The sequence below is a fragment of the Panthera tigris genome, chromosome D3, assembly GCF_018350195.1.
Source record: "Panthera tigris isolate Pti1 chromosome D3, P.tigris_Pti1_mat1.1, whole genome shotgun sequence".
NCBI classification, from domain to species: Eukaryota; Metazoa; Chordata; class Mammalia; order Carnivora; family Felidae; genus Panthera; species Panthera tigris.
In genome coordinates, this window is record NC_056671.1 from 55457894 (window position 1) to 55478535 (window position 20642).

At 39.0% G+C, this 20642-nt stretch overlaps 1 protein-coding gene across 3 annotated transcripts in view; it reads right to left on the reverse strand.

Moving 5' to 3' along the window:
• The window catches only part of NOL4 (nucleolar protein 4), a 426345-nt gene extending 406736 nt beyond the window's left edge, over positions 1-19609 (reverse strand). For all 3 annotated transcript variants that reach the window (XM_042962703.1, XM_042962702.1, XM_042962709.1), the window contains exon 1: positions 17629-19609. In XM_042962703.1, the coding sequence (XP_042818637.1) occupies positions 17629-17892 (264 nt within the window). In that variant the 5' untranslated portion in view covers positions 17893-19609. The remainder of the gene's footprint in view (positions 1-17628) is intronic.
• Positions 19610-20642: the final 1033 nt, after the last annotated feature.

Below are 20642 nucleotides of genomic sequence, written 5' to 3' on the forward strand. Positions count from 1 at the left end.
CTAGTGAGGCTCTATTATGAGATCTTTTATCATATTTTCAAGCAAAATACCACTTAGTCTTACAGTTTAGTTGCCATTCTGTCACTTTAAAATGACTTTGAATATCACATATTAATTAACCGTGTTGATTTTAAAGTTTAAGTTCTAGAGGGTGATCTTTTTTCCCTTACTTGAAAATTCTAGGGGACTTATTACTCTTACACTCTATGTATCAACAACAGAGCAATGCAAATTAGCTGAAGGGTATTTATTCATAATACCTCCTTTATTAAGTAGAGATCCATGTATAATGGAATGGACCTATGAATTGTTTATATGAGGATAGAGATGGTTTAAGAAAAAGTTTTTACTCATTATAGTAGATAAGCATGCCCCCTCTGCTATCTTATTAATTATGAATTTGTAGATAAATCCTCCTTTAATAGGTAGTTCAAGGTAAATGTCATCCTACCCCTGTTCAAATTAACTCTAATTTTAAATTAACATATTCCAAATTAGTGAAACCAAACAAATCATCAAATGACTTATTTTATAATGGTAGCTTTTATAGAGCAAGATTAATTAAAACAAATATACCAAAACTCCTTCATGACCTCAGGTAAACACCAAAGAGTATGTAAGCAGAGACTACTAAGGGAACAATGACCCACATCTCCAATTCAAACAAACCTTTGATATTAGATTTGAAAATCTCATCTAATTAGGTCAATTGGTTAGAGCATGGTGCTAATATGGCCTAGCTAGTCATTAGATCCTCATATATGCCACCTAGCTTTGTGCTCTAGATTAAACCTCTAAAGCCCTCTAGCCATCTGGCAAGTACAGTTAGGTCCAAATGTAAGCATCCTCCTTTGAACCCCCTCATCTGGGCACTCCATCAAAGAATAAGACTTCAAAAATATTTGAACTTTATTCCAATAACTGCTACCTTTATACATAATGATGACTCATAAATCTGCAAGTAATATTTCCTGAAAAGACATAACTTTTAAAAAGGAAGAAAAATAACCACTAATAACAAAACACTAGCTCTCTGCTTATAAGACAGGTTATTCCTTTTTATTACCAAAACTAAGCTTCCCAGTTACTGAACTTATCTTCTGAATCTCCTTCTCAACCTTCCAGTTTCGAACAGCTCCCAACAGTGGTAAGATCTGTAACTGTGAGAGAAACTACCACAAATGAATACTTGATTCATTAGGAAGAGTAGAACTTAAGAGCCCACTGAATAAACCTCAGATAGAAAGAAAGAAAATCAAAACAAAGATTTTCCCTTCTCAACATAGAGAAGGGAAAAGGATTTCCAGTTCCCAGGAAGACTTTAAAACAGAAGATACCTATCAGTGTTATTTCCTATTTCCTAGCCCACAATTGCTAGGTGGTTCTCCTTTAAAATGCATATTTGGGGCACCTGAGTGGCTCAGTCAGTTAAGCATCTGACTTTGGCTCAGGTCATGATCTCAGGTTCAGGAGTTTGAGCCCCATATTAGGCTCTGGAGCCTGCTTCGGATTCTGTGTCCCCCTCTCTCTCCGCTCCTCCCGTCCTCCTGCTGTCTCTCTCTAAAGTAAATAAACAGTAAAAAAAATTTTTAATAAAATAAAATGCATATTATTTTAAAATAATTATTTTAAAATAAAATTATAGAATGGTTATTCCTCATAAAGGATATTATGTTTTGCTGTATCTTCTGTGTATTTTTTTCAAAAATACTTCAACATACATTAATATAATTTTGTAAATAATAATAATCTCTTCTGATATGTGTACTGTTCTGTCTTGATCCTCCCATGAAAAACCTAAAACAGTATGCTACCTTGTATTCTCTTTAGGAGATAGATGAAATATAATGAAATAAAAATCGTTTAAAAATAAAGACATTAAGAGAAAAAGCAAAGTTATATATATGTATATATGCATATATATACACATGTAAATTTAATGATGGCTCATATTGTGAATATATACATATATATTCCTAATAATATATATGGATATATGTGTGTGTATATACATACATATATACATATACACACACATATATATGTGTATATACATACTTATATATATACACATATATATACACATATATACATATATTATTAGGAACATATATGTATATATTCACAATATAAGCCATCATTAAATTTTTCAAATGATGTTAGAATTTTGTATTTTACTACTAAATTATGGACCATCTCATCAAAAATCATAAAAATAGCAAGACATTAGGCAATAGGTGGAAAGAACATTTAAATTATTCCCATCTGTATCTTAAACCATAAATAGTCATAGTCAAATATGCTTTTTAAAAAGTTGACTTGTTTTATTTTTTTAATCTTTATTTATTTATTTTGAGAGAGCACACATGTGCATGAGCAGAGGAGGGGCAGAGAGAGAGAGAAGGAGAGAGTGAATCCCAACCAGGCTCCAGGCCGTCAGCACAGAGCCCGATGCGGGGCTCAATCTCACACCATGAAATCTTGACCTGAACTGAAATCAAGAGTTGGACATTTAACCAACTGAGCCACCCAGGCACCCCAAAGTTGACCTTTTTAATTGTGCATGAGCTTTTGAGAAGATTTGTACCAAGGAACTATGTATAAGTTTTCTTTTGCTGTGTAACCTGCAGATCGGGTGGCTTGAAACTTCACAAAATTACTATCTCACGATTTCTGTGGGTCAGAAGTACAGCACATTTTAAGGGTCCTCTGCTCAGGTTCCCACAAAGCTGAAATCAAAGGGTCAGCCAGCTACATTCTCATTTCGAAGCTCACTTCCAAGTTTCCTTTGGTTGTTGGCAGAATTCATTCCCTTGTGGTTGTAGGACTTAAGTCCCTGTTGTTTTCCTATCTGTCTTCAAAGCATGCATGCTCTCAGCTCCTAGAGACTGCTGTCAGCTCTTAGCCACATGGTCCCCTCCATCTCAGACATTGAAACTCTATTTCTTCTGCAATGAGCCAAAGAAAAACTCTCTGCTTTTAACAGGCTAATATGATTAAGTCAAGCCTACTGAAAGAGTCCTCTTTCTTAAAGTCAACAGTACCATATAACATAACAAAACTGTGGGAGTGACACAGCTCATCATATTCACAGGTTCTACCCGCACTCACAAAGGGAGGGGATTAAACTAGTGTGAGGGTCATTTGGAAGTCATCTCAGAATCCTGCCTATCACAGTGTACAAAAATTAAAGGATAACAGGGAAGATTCACAGTGGCAGAGACAGGCAGGTGGGTATAAAATCAATGAAGTATGAGCAAGATTTAAAATACTGCTTTAAAGCATAACGGCCATTTTAATAAATATTTGAAACATTAGCTTGACTTTGAAAAGGCCTGAGCTTGAATAAGTATTCTTTTTTTTTTTTTTTTTTTTTTTTTTTTTAAGATTTTTAAGTAACCTCTATACCCAACATGTGCTTGAATTCATGGACCCTGAGATCAAGAGTTACGTGCTTTCCCAACTGAGCCAGCTAGGTGCCTCTTGAGTAAGTATTCTATACAGAATGTTCCAGTTGGGTTTTTAGAAGGATTTCTCTGGGAAGTCTTTATAATTGTGGAGATAGTAACAACTAAAAGATGAACAATCATTTCTCCTCAACTCCAAGAGCAAAGAAACAAAAGATCCTGTTTATTATAAGATGGCTTGATTCATATTCCTATTAGTGCCTTTAAATTTTTTCTTACATTTCATAATTTCTATTTTTAACATTTTATTGGACTTGTCTGAGATTTGTACAGCCTGATTCAATTATACATAATTCGATTATAACATCAGGTTACTAAATTTTAATCACAAACTGCTTGATACTTTGAATACTTATATAATCTGTAACTATAACATTTCAGTGTGGTGAGTCAAAGGAACTATTTAGCTTCTGTTTTACTCATCTGATATATATCCCACAATATAAACTGCTGAAAGACATCAAGTCTCTACCTATAAGACCTAAATCATGACATCCCTGCTCAAACACTTTTGGGAGCTGTCATTCCCTATAGAATGAAGTCCAAACATTTTAACATGACAATAGGGGTGTCCCATAATTTTGCCCCAGCCTAATTTCCCAACTTCATCTTTCATCATACCCTACACTTCAACTATTCTTGACTGTGCACCATCCCCTAAACGTGCCTTTGATGAAACAACCTCTCCCATCATACCAACACCAAACATATACCATTGTTTTGTGGATGTCAAGGATTTGTATAGCCAAGATATTATTTTTATGTTGTGTTGGTTAAGTACAGAGGCACCCTTTGAAATAAAAAAGGTGATAATTTAGTTGAAGGGTAAGCTCTTAAACATAATGTTCTACCGTGAGGCAAAATTGCACTATAGATTAATTATTTATAAATTGGTATATGCATACCCCAGGTGAAGAAGAAAATATTAAAACATATGCATTGAATTTTTTTTAATTTAGTTTTTAGATAGAGACAGAGTGCAAGCCGGAGTGGGGCAGGGAGAGGGAGACACAAAATCCGAAGCAGGTTCAAGGCTCTGAGCAGTCAGCACAAAGCTTGATGTGGGGCTTCAACTCACAAACCATGAGATCATGACCCAAGCTGAAGTTGGCTGCTTAACTGACTGAGCCACCCAGGCGGCCCAAAACTTTTGTGTATTTTAATCTCAGTACTGTATATTTATATTTTTGAGTATTTTAATTATTATTGTGTTAATTATTGATACAGTAGTATATCTACATAACCTATAAAAATAAATATATATATCAGGGACATGTTCATTTTTTTAACAAGTGGAGTGCATTATTGTCAAAGTCTGAAGATCATGTCAAGGACTCTGGAATCCAACTTAAATGGTTTCCACCTGAACTCTTCCATCTGAACACTTTGAAGTTATGTGACTTTAAAAAGTCACCTTAGGAGTACCTGACTGGCTGAGTCAGTTGAGTGTCCAACTCTTGATTTCAGCTCAGATTATGATCTCATAGTTCATGGGATGGAGGCCCGCATCCCTCTGCTCTGACTACATGGAGCCTGCTTGGGATTCTTTCTTTCTCTTTCTCTCTCTCTCTCTCTCTCTCTCTCTCTCCCCCCCCATCCCCACTCATGTCAGTATGCACGTGCTCTCTCAAAACAAGCATTAGAAAATAATACAATAAAAAGTCATCTTAAACCACAATTTTCTCAAGTGTGTAATAAAAAGCATTAACGACCATCGGACTATTGCCAACATTAAAGGGGATATTTCCCTCAAAGTGATTATCCCAATCCTTAACCTCTGGTAAGGACTCGATAAATGTGAGGCATTATTATTGTTATTAATGGTGATACATTCAATACTTGCATCGCCTAAGAAAGCAGCATGTCCACTGAAGAGATCTAGATGAGGAGCAAAGTCACCAGTTTCCAGTCTTGAAGAGTGCTTCCCCTTGTGCACTGCTGGTGGCACTACAAGATGGTGCAACTGCTATGGAAACCAGTATGACAGTTCCTCAAAAGAACTAAAAATAGAGCTACTCCAGCAATCCCACTTGTGGGGTATCTAAAAAGAATTATAGATCTAAAAGAAAATATCTATAGGTAGTATCTATTACCTATAGATATAAAGACTATATATCCAAAAGAATTGAAAACAGGATCTTGAGGAATATTCCCACACCCATGTTCATAGCAGTACTAGTCACAATAGCCAAGGGTTGAAGGAACCCAAATGTCCATCAGCAGATGAGTAGATGGAGAAAATGTGGTCTATACATAGAATGGCATGTTTTCAGCCTTAAAAAGGAAGGAAATCCTGCCATATACTATGACATGGATGGCTTCTAAGGACATTCTGCTAAGTGAAATAAATCAATCACAAAAAGACAAATACTGTAGGATTCCACTTATAAGAGGTATCTAACGTAGTCATATCCATAGAAACAGAAAGTAGAATGGTGGTTACCAGGGACTAGAAGAAGGAAGAAAGGGGAGGAAATTGTTACTTAATGAGTACGGAGTTTCAGTTTTACAATATAAAAAGGTTGTGGACGTCTGTTGTATGATAATATGTCTGTAGTTAATACTTTTCTTTTTCTGTTTTCACTCATATGTGGAATTTGAGAAACATAACAGAAGACCATGGAGGGAGGGAAGTGGAAAAAAGTAGTTACAAACAGAGAGGAAGGGAGGCAAACCATAAGAGACTCTTAAATACAAAGAACAAACTGGGGGTTGATGGGGGGGTGGGTGAGAGGGGAAAATTAGTGATGGGCATTGAGGAGGGCATTTGTTTGGTTGAGCACTGGGCATTGTATGTAAGCGATGAACCTTGGGAATCTACTCCTGAAGCCAAGAGCACACTGTATACGCTGCACGTTAGCTAATTTAACAATAAGCTGTATTTTTTGTTTAAATATTTATTTTTGAAAGAGAGAGAGCATGAGTTGGGGAGGGACAGAGAGAGAAGGGACAAAGGATCCCAAGCAACTCTTCACTGAAAGCTGAGAGCCCAATGCAGGGCTCAAACTCACAAACGGTGAAATCATGACCTGAGACAAAGTCGAACGCTCAACTGACTGAGCCACCCAGATGCCCCTGTACTTAATATTTTCAACTGTACAATTAAAAATGGTTATAATTGGGGCACCTGGGTGGCTCAGTCAGTTAAGCATCTGACTTCAGCTCAGGTCATGATCTCACAGCTCATGAGTTCGAGCCCCACGTCAGGCTCTGTGCTGACAGTTCAGAGCCTGGAGCCTGCTTCCGATTCTACGTGTGTCTCTCTCTCTGTCCTTCCTCACTCCTGCTCTGTCTCCCTGTCCCTGTCTCTCTCTCTCTCAAAAATAAATAAATATTTAAAAAATTTTTTAATGTTTATGATTAATTTTTTTGTTATGTGTTTTTACACGAATTTTAATTAACTAATTAATTAATTACATTTAGTGAAAAAAGCATCCAATTTAGCTATGAAACTAGCTATTGTATGATGGTAAATAAGAACGTCCCATCATGTGGTGTTGGTCTAGGAAGTTTTTCATTTATTCCATTTATACTGAGCACTAAGGATACATCACACATTATTCAAGCACTGGAGATCAAATCCCTTCCTTCAAAGGTTTTTGGGAAAATTACCAAACTATTATGCAATGGTTATATTGTTTGGTATGGTGTGGTAAGAATATGATAGATTCAAGAGATATTAAGTTCACAGAGTTAATAGTATTCTGTTGAGTACTGACTATGAAAGGGGAGGAAAAGGGGGTAATAAAAAATATCCCATTGATTTTTGCCTTTGGATAGATAAGTTGTATTGTCATGCATACAGAAAATTAATTTAAAAAGAAAAAGCAAAAGAAAAGATGAACAAAATTAATAAACTTACAGCAAGATTCATCAAGAAAAAGAAAGACAGGGGCCAATAAAATCAGAAATGAAAAAAGAGAAGTTATAACAGATATCACAGAAATACAAAAATATGAGACTATTATGAACAATTATAGAACAAATAATTAGAAAACCCAAAAGAAATGAATAAATTCCTAGAAACATATACTCTTTCAAGATTGAATCAGGAAGAAACAGAAAATCTCAACAGAGTGGTTACTGGTAATGAAGATGAATCAGTAATCACAAAACTCCCAACAAACACAAGGCAAGGACCAGACAGCTGCAGAGGTGAATTCTACCAAACATTTAAAGAATAGTTAATACCTATCCTTCTCAAACTCCAAAAATTAAAGAGGAAACAATGTTTGCAAGCTCATTCTATGAGGCCAGCATTACCCTGGTGTACCAACCAGACAGACACAAAAAGGAAAAGTATAGGCCAATATCCCTGATGAAGACAGACCCAAACATCTTTAACAAACCAAATCCAACAATACATTTAAAAGATCATGCACCATGATCAAGTGGGATTTATTCCAGGGATGCAAATCTGCAAAATCAATCTACATGATATATACCACATTAATAAAATTAAGGATAAAAATCATATGATTATCACAAGAGATGCAGAAAAGCATTTAACAAAATTCAACAGCCATTTATGATAAAAATTCTCAACAAAGTAGGTGAAGAGGGAACATGCCTCAAAATAATAAAGGCCATATATGACAACTCAAAACCTGAAAGCTTTTCCTCTAAGATCAGGAACAAGAGAAGAATGTCCACTCTCACCACTTTTATTCAATACAGTACTGGAAGTCCTCACCACTGCAATTGAATAAGAAAAATAAATAAAAGGCATCCAAATTGGAAAAAAGAAGAGGGGGCGCCCAGGTGGCCCAGTTGGTTACACATCCAACTCTTGATCTCAGCTCAGGTCATGATCTCAGAGTTTGTAAGTTCAAGCCCCATGTTGGGCTCTGTGCTGATGGTGCATAGCCTGTTTGGGATGCCGTCTCTCCTTCTCTCTGCCCTTTCCTGGCTTGTGTGCATGCTCTCTCTCAATATAAATAAATAAACCTTAAAAAAATTAGAAAAAAAAAGCAAAACATCAGTATTGTTAAGTACTGTTAAGATGTCCATACTACCCAAAGCAATCTAGAGATTGAAAGCAATCATTATCAAACTACCAATGGTGTTTTTCAAAGAACTAGAATAAATAATCCTAAAACTTGTATGGAACCAGGAAAGACTCTAAATAGCTAAAGCAATATTGAGAAAAAGAAAGAAAACTGGAGGTATCACTCTCCTAGATTTCAAACTATACTATAAAACTATAGCAATCCCATCAGATGGTACTGGCATAAGAACAGACACATAGATCAGCGGAACAGAACAGAGATCCCAGAAGTAAACTCATGCTTCTATGGTCAGTTAATCTACAACAAAGGAGACAAGCGTATACAATGGGGAAAAAATAGTCTCTTCAATAAATGGCGTTTGGAAAACCGGACAGCTACATGGGAAAGAATGAAAGCGGACCACCTTCTTACACCATACACAAAAATAAATTCAAAATGGATTAAAGACTTAAATATAAGCCCTGAAACCAGAAAACTCCTCGAAGAAAACAAAAGCAGTAAGTTTTTTGACATTTACCTTTTACAAAAGTAAAAAGAAACAAATGGGACTACATCAAACAAAAAACGCCCCCTTTTTTTTTTTTTTAACGTTTATTCATTTTTGAGACAGAGAGAGACAGAGCATGAACAGGGGAAGGTCAGACAGAGAGGGAGACACAGAATCCAAAACAGGCCCCAGGCTCCGAGCTGTCAGCACAGAGCCAGATGCGGGGCTCAAACTCAAGGACCGCGAGATCATGACCTGGGCTGAAGTCGACACTCAACCGACTGAGCCACCCAGGCGCCCCAGAAAAAAAAGCCTTTTGACAGCAAAGAAAACCATCAACAAAACAAAAAGGCAATCTACTAAATGGGAGAAGATATTTGCAAATGACATTTCTGATAAGAGGCTGACACTTAAAATATATAAAGAACTCATAAAACTCAGTATTGACAAAACAAAATCCAATTAAAAATCATCAGGGAAATATAAATCAAAACCACAATGATAGACCACCTCATACCTGTTGGAAAGGCTAGTATCAAAAAGGCAAGAAATAACAAGTGTTGACAAGGATGTGGAGAAATGGGAAGGCTTATGTGCTATAGGTAGAAATGTAAATTGTGCAGCCGCTATGGAAAACAATATAGAGGTTCCTCAAAAAAAGTAAAAATAGAAATACCATAGGATCCCATAATCCAGCAATTCCACCTCTAGGTATTTATTTAAAAAAAAAACACCTATTTGAAAAGATGCATACATCCCTATGTTCATCACAGCATTATTTACAATAGCCAAGGTATGGAAGCAACCTGAATGTCCATTGATAGATAAGTGGATAAAGAAGATGTAGCTATAAATACACAATAAAACTCAGCCATAAAAAAGAATAAAATCTTGGCTGCTTGAGCCGACATGGATGGGCCTAAAAGATATTTGCTGAGTAAAATACGTCAGAGAAAGACAAATACCGTATGATTTCACTTATATGTGGAATCCTAAAAACAAAACAATTGAGGAAACAAAAAAGAAAGAGACTCAGATACAGAAAACAAACTGATGGTTGACAGAGGAGAGGGAGATAGGGAGATGGATGAAAAGGACAAGGGGATTAAGAAGGACAAACTTCCAGTTAGAAGATAAATAAGACATGGGAACATAGTGTCCAGAACAGTCAATAATATTGTAACAACTTTGTATGCTGACAGGTAAGTAGACACTGTGATCATTTTATGATGTACATAAATATCAAATCATTATGTTGTACACCTGAAACTACAATGGTATTGTCTGTCAATTATTACTCAATTGAAAAAAAAGATAATCCTTAAAAAAGAGGTAGGGATTACAACAAATATTCATGCTTTCATTTATTCAATACTGTTTTTAAAGGAGCATTTGCTGTGCACCAAATAATGGACATAAATGGCACAATGACTCTAATGAAATATAGACAGGAAGCGGGGGTGGGGGTGGGGAGGGAATATATTCCCAGGAAAATTATCATAAAAAGGAGCCTCTACATTTTTCAGAGTGTCCATTGGATGATTCATAGGCAAGCTATTATTTTAGTGCTTTCAATTTCTAAACAAAGGAGAGAAATACAGGTACTTTTTTTAAGCAGGAGAAAAATGTACCATTTGTCACATTTCTGCTGTTCTCTAAATTCACAATGTTAAATGCTATACTCAGTTATAAAATAGAAAGGCAAAATAGTAAATGCTTCTTTTTCATAAAACTTGACTGTATTGGCTTAGGGAAATTATAAAATTGTATTGAATTTACCATTTTTTTCTGTTCCTCTTCCAATGTACAGTGCTAATAACTTTTTCTAAGTCTTTCAAATTATGGCATGGCTTCAAATCATTTTAATTTCTATTTGCCACCCTGAAATTACAATGAATGATTTATGAACTGTCATTTATTCTGGGAACCAAATATGTCATTTGGTTAACTATTTTAATGCTCAGCTGGATTCAGTCGAATAATAGGATATATTTCAGCATAATTATTAAAAATGATAATACAAAAGAAAAAAGGTAACAGCTTGGAAGACCTAGGATGAAGGAATGGAGAGAAGAAAAAGTCATTTGGGGTTATGTTCAGTTTGAGGTGCTTTGGGATATCCTGGCAGAAACAACCAGTAGAAATCGTGAAAATTCAGATCTGAACCTCAGAAGATAATGCATTAAGTCACCAAAACAAATGTAACTGAAGTCATGGACATGAATGTAATTACTCAGTGAAAAAAGGTATTCAAAACATATCCCAGTTAAATTATTTGATTTCAAGGATAAAGAAGTAAACAATCCATGAAATTTGGAAAAATAGGTTTGCCTTAGGATTTTACGTAACAAACACATTATCAACAATGTTCTGGTGGTAAAAGTAAAATAAAGAAATCACACCTAGTCAAGTTGTCCTTTAGTTACAAAGGCAAAAGGCAAATATTTTTAATTGCATACAAACCTCAAAGAATAGAACACATATTCCTTTCCTTAGAAAAAGAAAAATGACCAGGAATTGTAGCCAACCAAGTGATGAATCCAATCAAAGAATTCAGAAAAAAAAAAAAAAAGGTAAAAGAATAAATAAGTATTTAAATATACCAAAGGAAAAACAATTGTGAGAACCAAATTATATACTATAACAAAACCTTAACAATAAAACCAAATATAGCATATTATATGATATAATGAACATAACACAATAAAATATATAATTACAATAAATATAACATTAGATGTAATAAATACAGGCAATATAATAAATGTAACAAAACAGAAGAACAGTGAAATAGGCTCACTCTTCACCTACCATTGGAGAAAGTCAATAAGAATGAAATTGAAATCTGTTGTTAAAAAAAATGAATGGAATTCAATCTCTTAATGTTTTCTATTAACTTCAGGAAAAACACCTCTGAGAAGCATTTATTAATTAGCAACTTTTTTAATTTTATGTTTTTATTTTTCTTTGTTACATTTTGATGTTTTATGCCTCTTACTTAAATTAGCATACAATTATCATCCCAGTTTTGGAAAATTATTTCTGCGTGTCCATATCAATCAGTGTATCAATTAATCACTATATCTAATCTTCTTTTGGTATATATGTTTAGACAGACATCTATAATGATGCTCATAATTAGCTAATGGTGGTTAAATCTGAATGGAGGGATTTAATGTGACTTAAAATTTCTTTCCTTTTCACTTAGGTTTTTTTAAATGTTGAAAATGTATCACTTTTACAAAATAAAGTCATTTTTATTTTTTTTAAATAAATATCTGAATAAATATGCATTCATACAGATGTATTTTAACTCCTCGTGGCAGTGTAATTTTGAGTTTATAACATATACCTAATTATAATTACATCATGGTGTCCTTGCTTTCTTGGTAATACTTAGAAGAGCTTCTGGTTTTTTGGGTTTTTTTTTAGCATTTACTATGTGCCAGACAGATACTACATATGCTATATGCTTATGAATTATTATTAACTCTTACCCAAAAGTAGTTAGACAAGTATTATTAGTGGCATTTACAAAGAGGAAACAGTGTCTTTAGTCAAGAAACTTCTGCTTACTTGCAGCTATCGTAAATGTTGAATCGGGATTTAAATCTTGCTCTAAAATCTATACCCTGCCCACTATGCCATGTTTCCTGCCATCTATTGCTGTTCATGACGTTTATCTTATTATCCCAGAACTATCAAAAATGAATGTAATCTAAAACACAGCAGATTCATTTTATGTTGTATAAATAAAGTGTTGTATAAATACAACAGATATTAGTGAAAGGTCTTTGTAGTCTTGACAGGAGATTGAAATTCTCAGAAGTTCTGCCATATCCCTGTATTTGCTTCTTCATCTTTCCTCTATACTATGCATGAAGTCTAGAGTGTAAAATCTTGAGAAGTAGAATCTCAGCTGGTTAGGAGGGTTATTGAGGGAAAATAAATGAGTGCTGAGTGTTGCCCCTCTTCCCCCGCCCACTATACTTACTAACAAGACAAGGAAGAACCAATGGAAAAGTCAAGAACTGGTATTTTAGGAAATATGTGTGGGACAGTCTTCATATATTAACAGAGTCTGATTTCCTCCATAAATTCAAGGGAATTATCTCTACAAGCCCTTGTCCCTAAATACACATGCCAAATTGGCCTCTTATAAGGGTATACCCACTATTCTTGACAGCCTTAATTGGCACTGTGCTAGCGTTTTGATGTAGATGAGTTATTCCTCACAATTCTCAAGGAACCTCTAAAGTCAGCTTATAAGCCACATTGCTGAGACTCGTACTTGGGATCTATCTGACCCCCAAAGACCTCTGCTATAGAGTTCTCCAAAATACCGGAATATAGAGAAAAATGCATTGGTTATCAACAGCAATGCCTGTCTTGAAAGTATAGGAGATAAGCAAAACTTTGTTTATATCTTAATTACTATTATTATGATTTGTCTGTGTCAGAGATATAAAGTATCCTAATGTGTGGCTAGCATTCAGTTTTGTTTTCTGGAATTTCTGTAGCAAATTTCAGATCAAGGCCTAATATGCATGTGTGCCTCACGAGTGAAGTCAGGCCTGATAGCAATGTATATGAACTCCTTATGAGGAATTATTTCCTTCACTCTTGATAAAGCATAGAGAATTTGTAACCAAAACCACAGAGAACTAAGAAAGCAGTAACTATTCATAAACCAGTCCATGAATATTCATTCTAATCACAATGTACTAATCAATTAGTATACACAGTAAGAACAAAATGAAATCTGAGTCTACAGATTGCAGAACTGAATACATCATCATTTTTAAATGACATAACTAAAGATAATACATTTTTCTTTCTGGATGAAAATTCATTTTATGTTCCCTAGTGGACTACATACACAGAAGGCAAAAATTGGACCTAAGTGTCCATTCCTACATATACATATACATATCCTACATACTCACATAATTGGATATTCATTGCTTTGTTTGCTTAAGACAGAAAAACAAATAAAATTGTGAGTTTGCCAAATTGCCTGTTTTAAACAATGTGGCGGGCCTTTAAAAAATACACAATAATGCATTCATCCAATACGAATAGAAAAATAATGAATTTTCTGGTTATTTCCTAAGTTTATCTTTCATACTACCAAGTGGTATCTATAATGTGTTTTGGTAGTTTGAATTACAAGTCGATGTTTCAACTAATTGTGGCCAAAACCAAAATGTCAACCAGGATGGAAAGCTTCTAAAAACAAACTAAACTGAAACTACCAAAAATGTAAAACAGAATAACCAAAGTAACACTAATTTAAAATGATCACTGATGAAACATATTTTATAGTCAACATCAGACCTTTGCCATATTTTTTTTCAGAACTGTTTTAAGTTATTCACTTCACTCATTTAAATGTATGATATCTTTAATGAAAGAACACATAAAAATAATGGCGGTGGTGTGAACAAAACTTAGATGCAATGCTCAACAAACTGCACGTGCGCGCATATACACGTGTGTGCACGTGCATGCAGGCACACACGCAGATCCTCCTCCAGACCTAAAATGGCTGAGTTGCAGGATGTTGTTGCTTGGCGACCACACAGTATCTCCTCAGCCACAGAGTAATCTAAACAGTGATAGATATGCCCCCCTCAGCTTTGGGCATGGCCAGGACAAATATTAAAGGGCATGTTTATCTTTCTAGTATCCTACATTTTCATTTGAAGTCTGTTGTCACTTGCTTGATTTTGTCATCAATTAAATTTAGATTTTAGGGGAAAGAGTATTTGCAAAGCTACAGCTATTCGTTTAAGAAAAGAGGTAGAAACAAGCTTCTTTCAGACTGAAAGCTAGTCCTGTTTCTATTAAGTCTATGTGCTGTGTCTACTCTGTTCTGGTACGACCTCCCAGTTGCGATCAGTCCCCCTTTCTTTCATTAAACACAAGCAGTTAATTAGCCCCAGCCTGTCCTCTTCCCTTCTGTCTGTCCCTTTTCAAGGTAGTAATGATGTCTAATTACCAGCAGCAGTGGGTTACTGCAACATCAGGCGCAAATCTCTCTCGCTGACAGCAAAGCTAGCCGCAAACCCTCAAACCTCAAACAGCTAGAATGATTCTTCCGTCTACTTGCAAATACCAAAAACAGTACTTTATTTCAGCCAAGATATGCCTTTGACTTTAAAATATTTTTTTTGTCTTTCTGGTGATTGTACTCCCGCTACTACAAGGAAAAACTCATTCTTAAGGAAGAAATAATTTGAGATGCGGAGAAACACATGATAAAAGGGGAACCTTTTATTTATTTTTTAACTTGTTGAAATGATGATTGGCTGTCTTTCAGGGAAGGCGGAGCCTATAATTCTATGAGAGGAGCAGCATAAAATTTTCATAAAGAGCAACAGAAGAGTTCATGAATTAAAAACCTCTTCAACATTTCAAAACAGGCTTGAATGAAGAGCAAAGCCCTTAAATACTACTACATGGAAACCACTATCTAAGAAAATCACCTGATGAATTACATTTTCTCCCATAAATATATGAAATCTTTACTGAAAAGAGAAATATGTGTTACTTTAGTATTCACCCTGAAGTTGTTTTTCTGTTAGATGTCTTAGCAATAATTCTTTATCAACTCTGCAAAAATTTTTGAATGAAAATATCGGTATCTGAACATGTGAATTCTGATTTGAATTACTGGCATCCATATTTATCTTACTGCCTCTACAGCCATTACACAATCTGTGTTATTTACAATTTTTTGTTAATGTTTTCAAAGGGCACATCTGTTTATACATATAGTGGATATACCCAAAGTATAAATTGGACCAATTCATACAGGGTGGAAACTATCTGACAGGTAAATGCAGGAACCTGACTTTAATGTAAAAGGAATGAAAAACAAACCTCCCAGCTAGCAATTGTTATGAAAAACATATAGAATATTATTAAATATTTAGGTAAATATACTTTAAATTATTATTTTATTTATTCAATTAGCCCAGTGTTCCCCTAAAGGAGAATACATTCTTATGTTTTGAATTCTAATTTACTTTGTCTAACAATAAGTTATTTTTAAAAATCAGGTTAAGTTACTCCTGATACAAATAAATCAAAGCACTTAATTCTCTACAACAGACTTCTGCTCATCCAGATGTAAATAAACCTCAGTTCTAATCCAGACCCAGCTAGTTCTCATTATTTAGTAAAGCAAGACAGTAATCTCACCATTGTCTTTAGCAATGCCACGTTCAAAGAGAAGGCTGTATTTGTAGATCTACCTCCCAGAAAATTCCAACAACAGTACTTTTTGGAAAAAAAACAGAACTTTCATGTGTGTTTCTGTTTCACCTTTATTTCCGTTTCCCGTTTTCCACATACATTCCAAAACAAACACACTTCCTTCAAACTACCCCTAACGAATCTCAGAAAACCACTAACTGGTTTTCCAAACCTAAAAGAGCGCTCCAAATAATCCTCTGAAAAACCTTCCATGCACAGATTTCCAATTGCATATACCTCCGTTTGAGACAGAAGAATAGCTTGCAAGACATCTCCTTTCAAGCATCCTCCAGGAACACTGCACGGGAAAGGGTTGCCAGTATGGGGGGTGGGGGAGCGGGTGGAACAGGAGCAAATGCTCAAGAAACCCCAAAGCCAGGCAAAAATGCAAAGGATGCCAGATACCCTCCCCCACCCCTACTCCAGGCGAGTACCCACCGTTCCATGACGGAGAAAGAGGTCTTATGGATCTGATCTGCAATCCTACTTGTAGCCCACAGTTCCCATCTTCTTAAAAAGGCAATCGACGCTGCTGCCGCTCGCCAGCCTCACAGCCTTCTGCCCTGTACACCAGGCTCTCAGTGCCCAGCACCTTGCTGCGCCTGGGCTTAGAGCTTTGTGGCCCTGAGACTAGAGCTATCCCAGAATGAGGAGCAAACACATATACCATTTGATTGCGCCCAAACCCATGTCTCTTTGTTGTTCATCATGTAGCGGCGGCTTTATTTGTGAAAGGGGGAAGTGAGGAAGGGAATGGGGGGCGGGGAGGAGGAATCTCCCGGACCTCATCCACAATCTAAATAGTCGTGGCAAGATCTCTGGGAGTGCTCTAGGCGATCGGATAACCTTGCGTCTCCCGGGCGGCGGTCTAACAATAAAACCGGATAGTGTCGGGGGGCGGGGGAGGGGGGAACCCCACATCTCTGACCAGCGCCACAATCGGGCTTTGTGCCAGTTAGGAGACACTGTAGACGATCGATCAGAATCGTCTATTATCAGAGCGTGCGTCTGGGGTTCCAGCGTGGCCTTTATGCTTGGTGGCAAAAGCGGGACACGCGCCAGGCGCCCAGCGAAGGACACGGGACAATGGCCCGACCCGAGGACGCTGGAGGCCGCCCGACCCGGGGATGGAAGCTCCAGGAGCGGGTTCAGAAGCCTGGGAGGCGAGGAGGGCGGCGAGCTCTGGTGGTGCGCTGCCGCTTTAAAATAAAGGACCACAAAGACTCCACCGTGGGGGAAACGCGCCTGGCTCATGCGAGTGGGGACGACTTGGGGAGGGGGGTTGAGAAAGGTGGGGGGCACACGAGCCAACGGTGGCTCACGGCTCCCCCTTTCTCCCCCCTCTCTCTCCCCTCCCCGCCGGCTGCTCCCGCAGACAAATAACAGAGGAAGGGGAGTCACTCACCGTGGTCTTGACCGGCACGTAAAGCACTTGCTTGGCGCAGCCGCCGCCCCCGCGGACCTCGTCCGGCTGGCCCAGCTGGAAGCCCTTCGATTTGACCCAGAATTTAAATTTGGCGTTGTCCGTGGAGCTCGACTCGGAGCCGTTGAGGAGCTGGACGATCCGCTCGTATTTCTTACGGGTCACCGTCTTGGTCTTGCCTGAGTCCCCGTAAGTCCTGAGGCACCAGTCCTGGAACTGGCGGTACATGTCGCGCTCGCTCTCCATGTTCCCCGTTCCCGGCCGTTGGCTGGATGCTCCCAGCGCACTTCGCACCTGTTCACCCCGGGCTCATGAAAAATGCGGCCACGGCCACGATGTAGGGACGCGAGGTCCCGGCCGCCGCCGGAGCCTGCCTCGGGTGGGGGGAGGAACGGGGAGAGGGGAGGAGGGTCCGGTTGGGCACCAGCAATCAATGCCCCGTGCTACCAAGTCTCTGGTTCATTCGTAATTGCAACGGATGTCTCGGACGCTGGTCTCGGACGCTTTTCTCGTCCTCTTAGTGATGGGTCTCTTTAATATTGTGTGATTAGGACCATCCCAACAGCATCTGGCCCAGAGGAGCTGGGTTTTAAATAATTAAAATCCCATTCCTTGGTTTATTAAAAATCCCAATATTGACTTGGGGTGGTCCCTGGACGCTTCACCCCGGGGCTGTGTCCGGGGCAAGGCAGGTGGAGCGCCGCGCCGCCTCCCAGCGCGCGCCCCAGAAGCTTCCCTGGCCGCTGGCCCCACCGTGCAGGAGCGAGGGCTGAGCTTCTCTCGAAAGCAGCCGCCCGGCCGAGCGCCTGTGAGCCCCGAAGGGCACCCGGGTCCCCGGGCTCTCCTTCCTCCAGGGTCCCGTTACGCTTCGACCTTCCCTGCGTGGGGCGTTAAGGGACTAGAAAGAGAGAAAGTTCTTACCTGTCATGTTGTTAAGCCTATCAAATCCTGCTACACAGGAAATCATTAAGGTATTTTTTTTTTTAATGGTTTAAAATGTCATTTCTTCATATGCATTTAGGCTAAATTCCAATCCTGCAGGTAGGTTCCAGGAGTTAAGTCCCAGAATTAACAAAACATTCGTGGATATTTGGCCATAGTTTTATAGGAAAGGCTGTGATACCCCAAACAGATAGCCGCTCCAGGGGGATGTGGGTAAACGAAGGCAGGCCGCGGGCGGCGGGTCTCCCGGATAATGACGGGGTCCCCAGACAGGACTCCTCTGGTTTCTGCTGGACTGGGTACAAGGCATAGAAGTAAGTTTATAATACAGATGCTTACAACCCTTTGCATGAAATTAAAATATACAGAGAAATTATTTTCCCCTTGCTTGGTTACAGTTTGCAGTTCACACAGGAGGTTTCGTATGTCTATTTTCCCCCTGCCACGTCATGGACACCCCTCCACTGCTCAGAGTAGCCAAATATGAGTTCCTCTGGACGATTTTCTCAAGCAAATGAAATCGGCGGCTTCTCCATTCAGGATTTCCACCCGTTGGTTACAGAGCTGGAAATAGGGGAGTTCCCATCCTCCTCGCGCTGCGTGCGATTGCGGCCGCTCCTCTTTATTCTACTCTCTGCGGAGGCCCGCGCCCGTCCCGGGAGGCGGCTCTGCCCGGAAGGCGGCCCGACCAGTGCCCCGCGCCTGGTCCGCGTCCTAGCCCACCTTCGCCCCTCGTCGTCGTCTCCCAGACGAAAGCCCCGAATGGGAACGCTGAGTGTTTGTACCCACTGCGCCGCAGCTGGTCCCGGCACTTGCAAAATGGTCAGTGGCTCCTGCTCGGCCAGGCTGAGTGCGTGCGTGTGTGTGAGCAAGGGAGCGAGGGTGTGCGGTGTGCGGGGGGGTGGGGGGGGGTGCGCTGTGTGTGCGCGCGTCTCCGGGAAGGTCTCGCGGCGGCTGGAGCCGGGACTGACAGCCCGGGCGGAGCGCGAGCAGCTCCACACACTAAACCTCTCGCCTCTCCCCTCACCCCTACCCCTCCCACTCCCCTCTCCTCCCACCCCCCCCCCTCCCTGGCCTCTTCCAAGCTCTCTGATTGGCCAATGGGACAAAAGTTTCTGTGGAGACGGCTGGGCGCTGACGTCACGGGCAGAATTGTCCCATTTAGGGATCCCGGGGGCAGTGCGCATGCTGCAGGCTGCAGGTTAGAGGCAGGAGGAGGTAGCAGCGGGCGCGGCGGCAGCCAGGTGGCGGAAAGGAGCACTCAGCATCCAGGTGGGGGGACGACTCCAGCAGGGTTTCCATGGAGATTCCTCTGGGTCTAGCCTAAAAACAGCAGATCAGCTGACACCATTAGCTCAGGACCTAATTACTGCTTATTGGAGCAACAAATGAGGGAGAGGGCCAGCTGCAAAGGAAGAGTTTTTATCCCCCCCCCCCCTCCCCGCCCCATCTCCTCCTTTCTCCCCTCTCTGTCGCTCTTGAGTCCCGGGTGAATTCTCATTAACTTGCAAGATTCCTGCAACAACAGCTACCCTTCTCCAGAGGCCACCCTGACTGCTTTTATTCTTTTTATTTCTTTATTTTGTATTTTAAAAAATGCTAAAACAAATCCGTTGTCCTGAGTCCTTGAATTTTTGCCCAGTAAATACTAGACCAGTAGAGCTCAGAGTCCACTAATACAAGTGACAAGTGGATCTAATATGGGGGGGGGGGGGTGGTGGCAGGAAGGAAAAAACACTTTAAATTAGGTATTTATCTTTAGGCCTTTCACATTTAAAAAATTTTTTTAGTATCTTAAATAGATATGTGGACTAAGCAATCAGAAGCATATTTTGAATCACTCTCATAAGTGATATACCTCACAGGAACACTATTAAAAGTTTATCTAGTGGCATCAGAGATAGAGGGTAATTCCAAGTTGGGAGATCTAGATTGCGTTGTATGTTAGTGAAATGTTTCCTAGAAGATTCTGGAAGTATAGTTGATCCTGGGGTGGTCATTCATTCAAGAGTAAGCTGGTTCTATAGAGTTCACTTTTTCTTCTGGTTAAAACT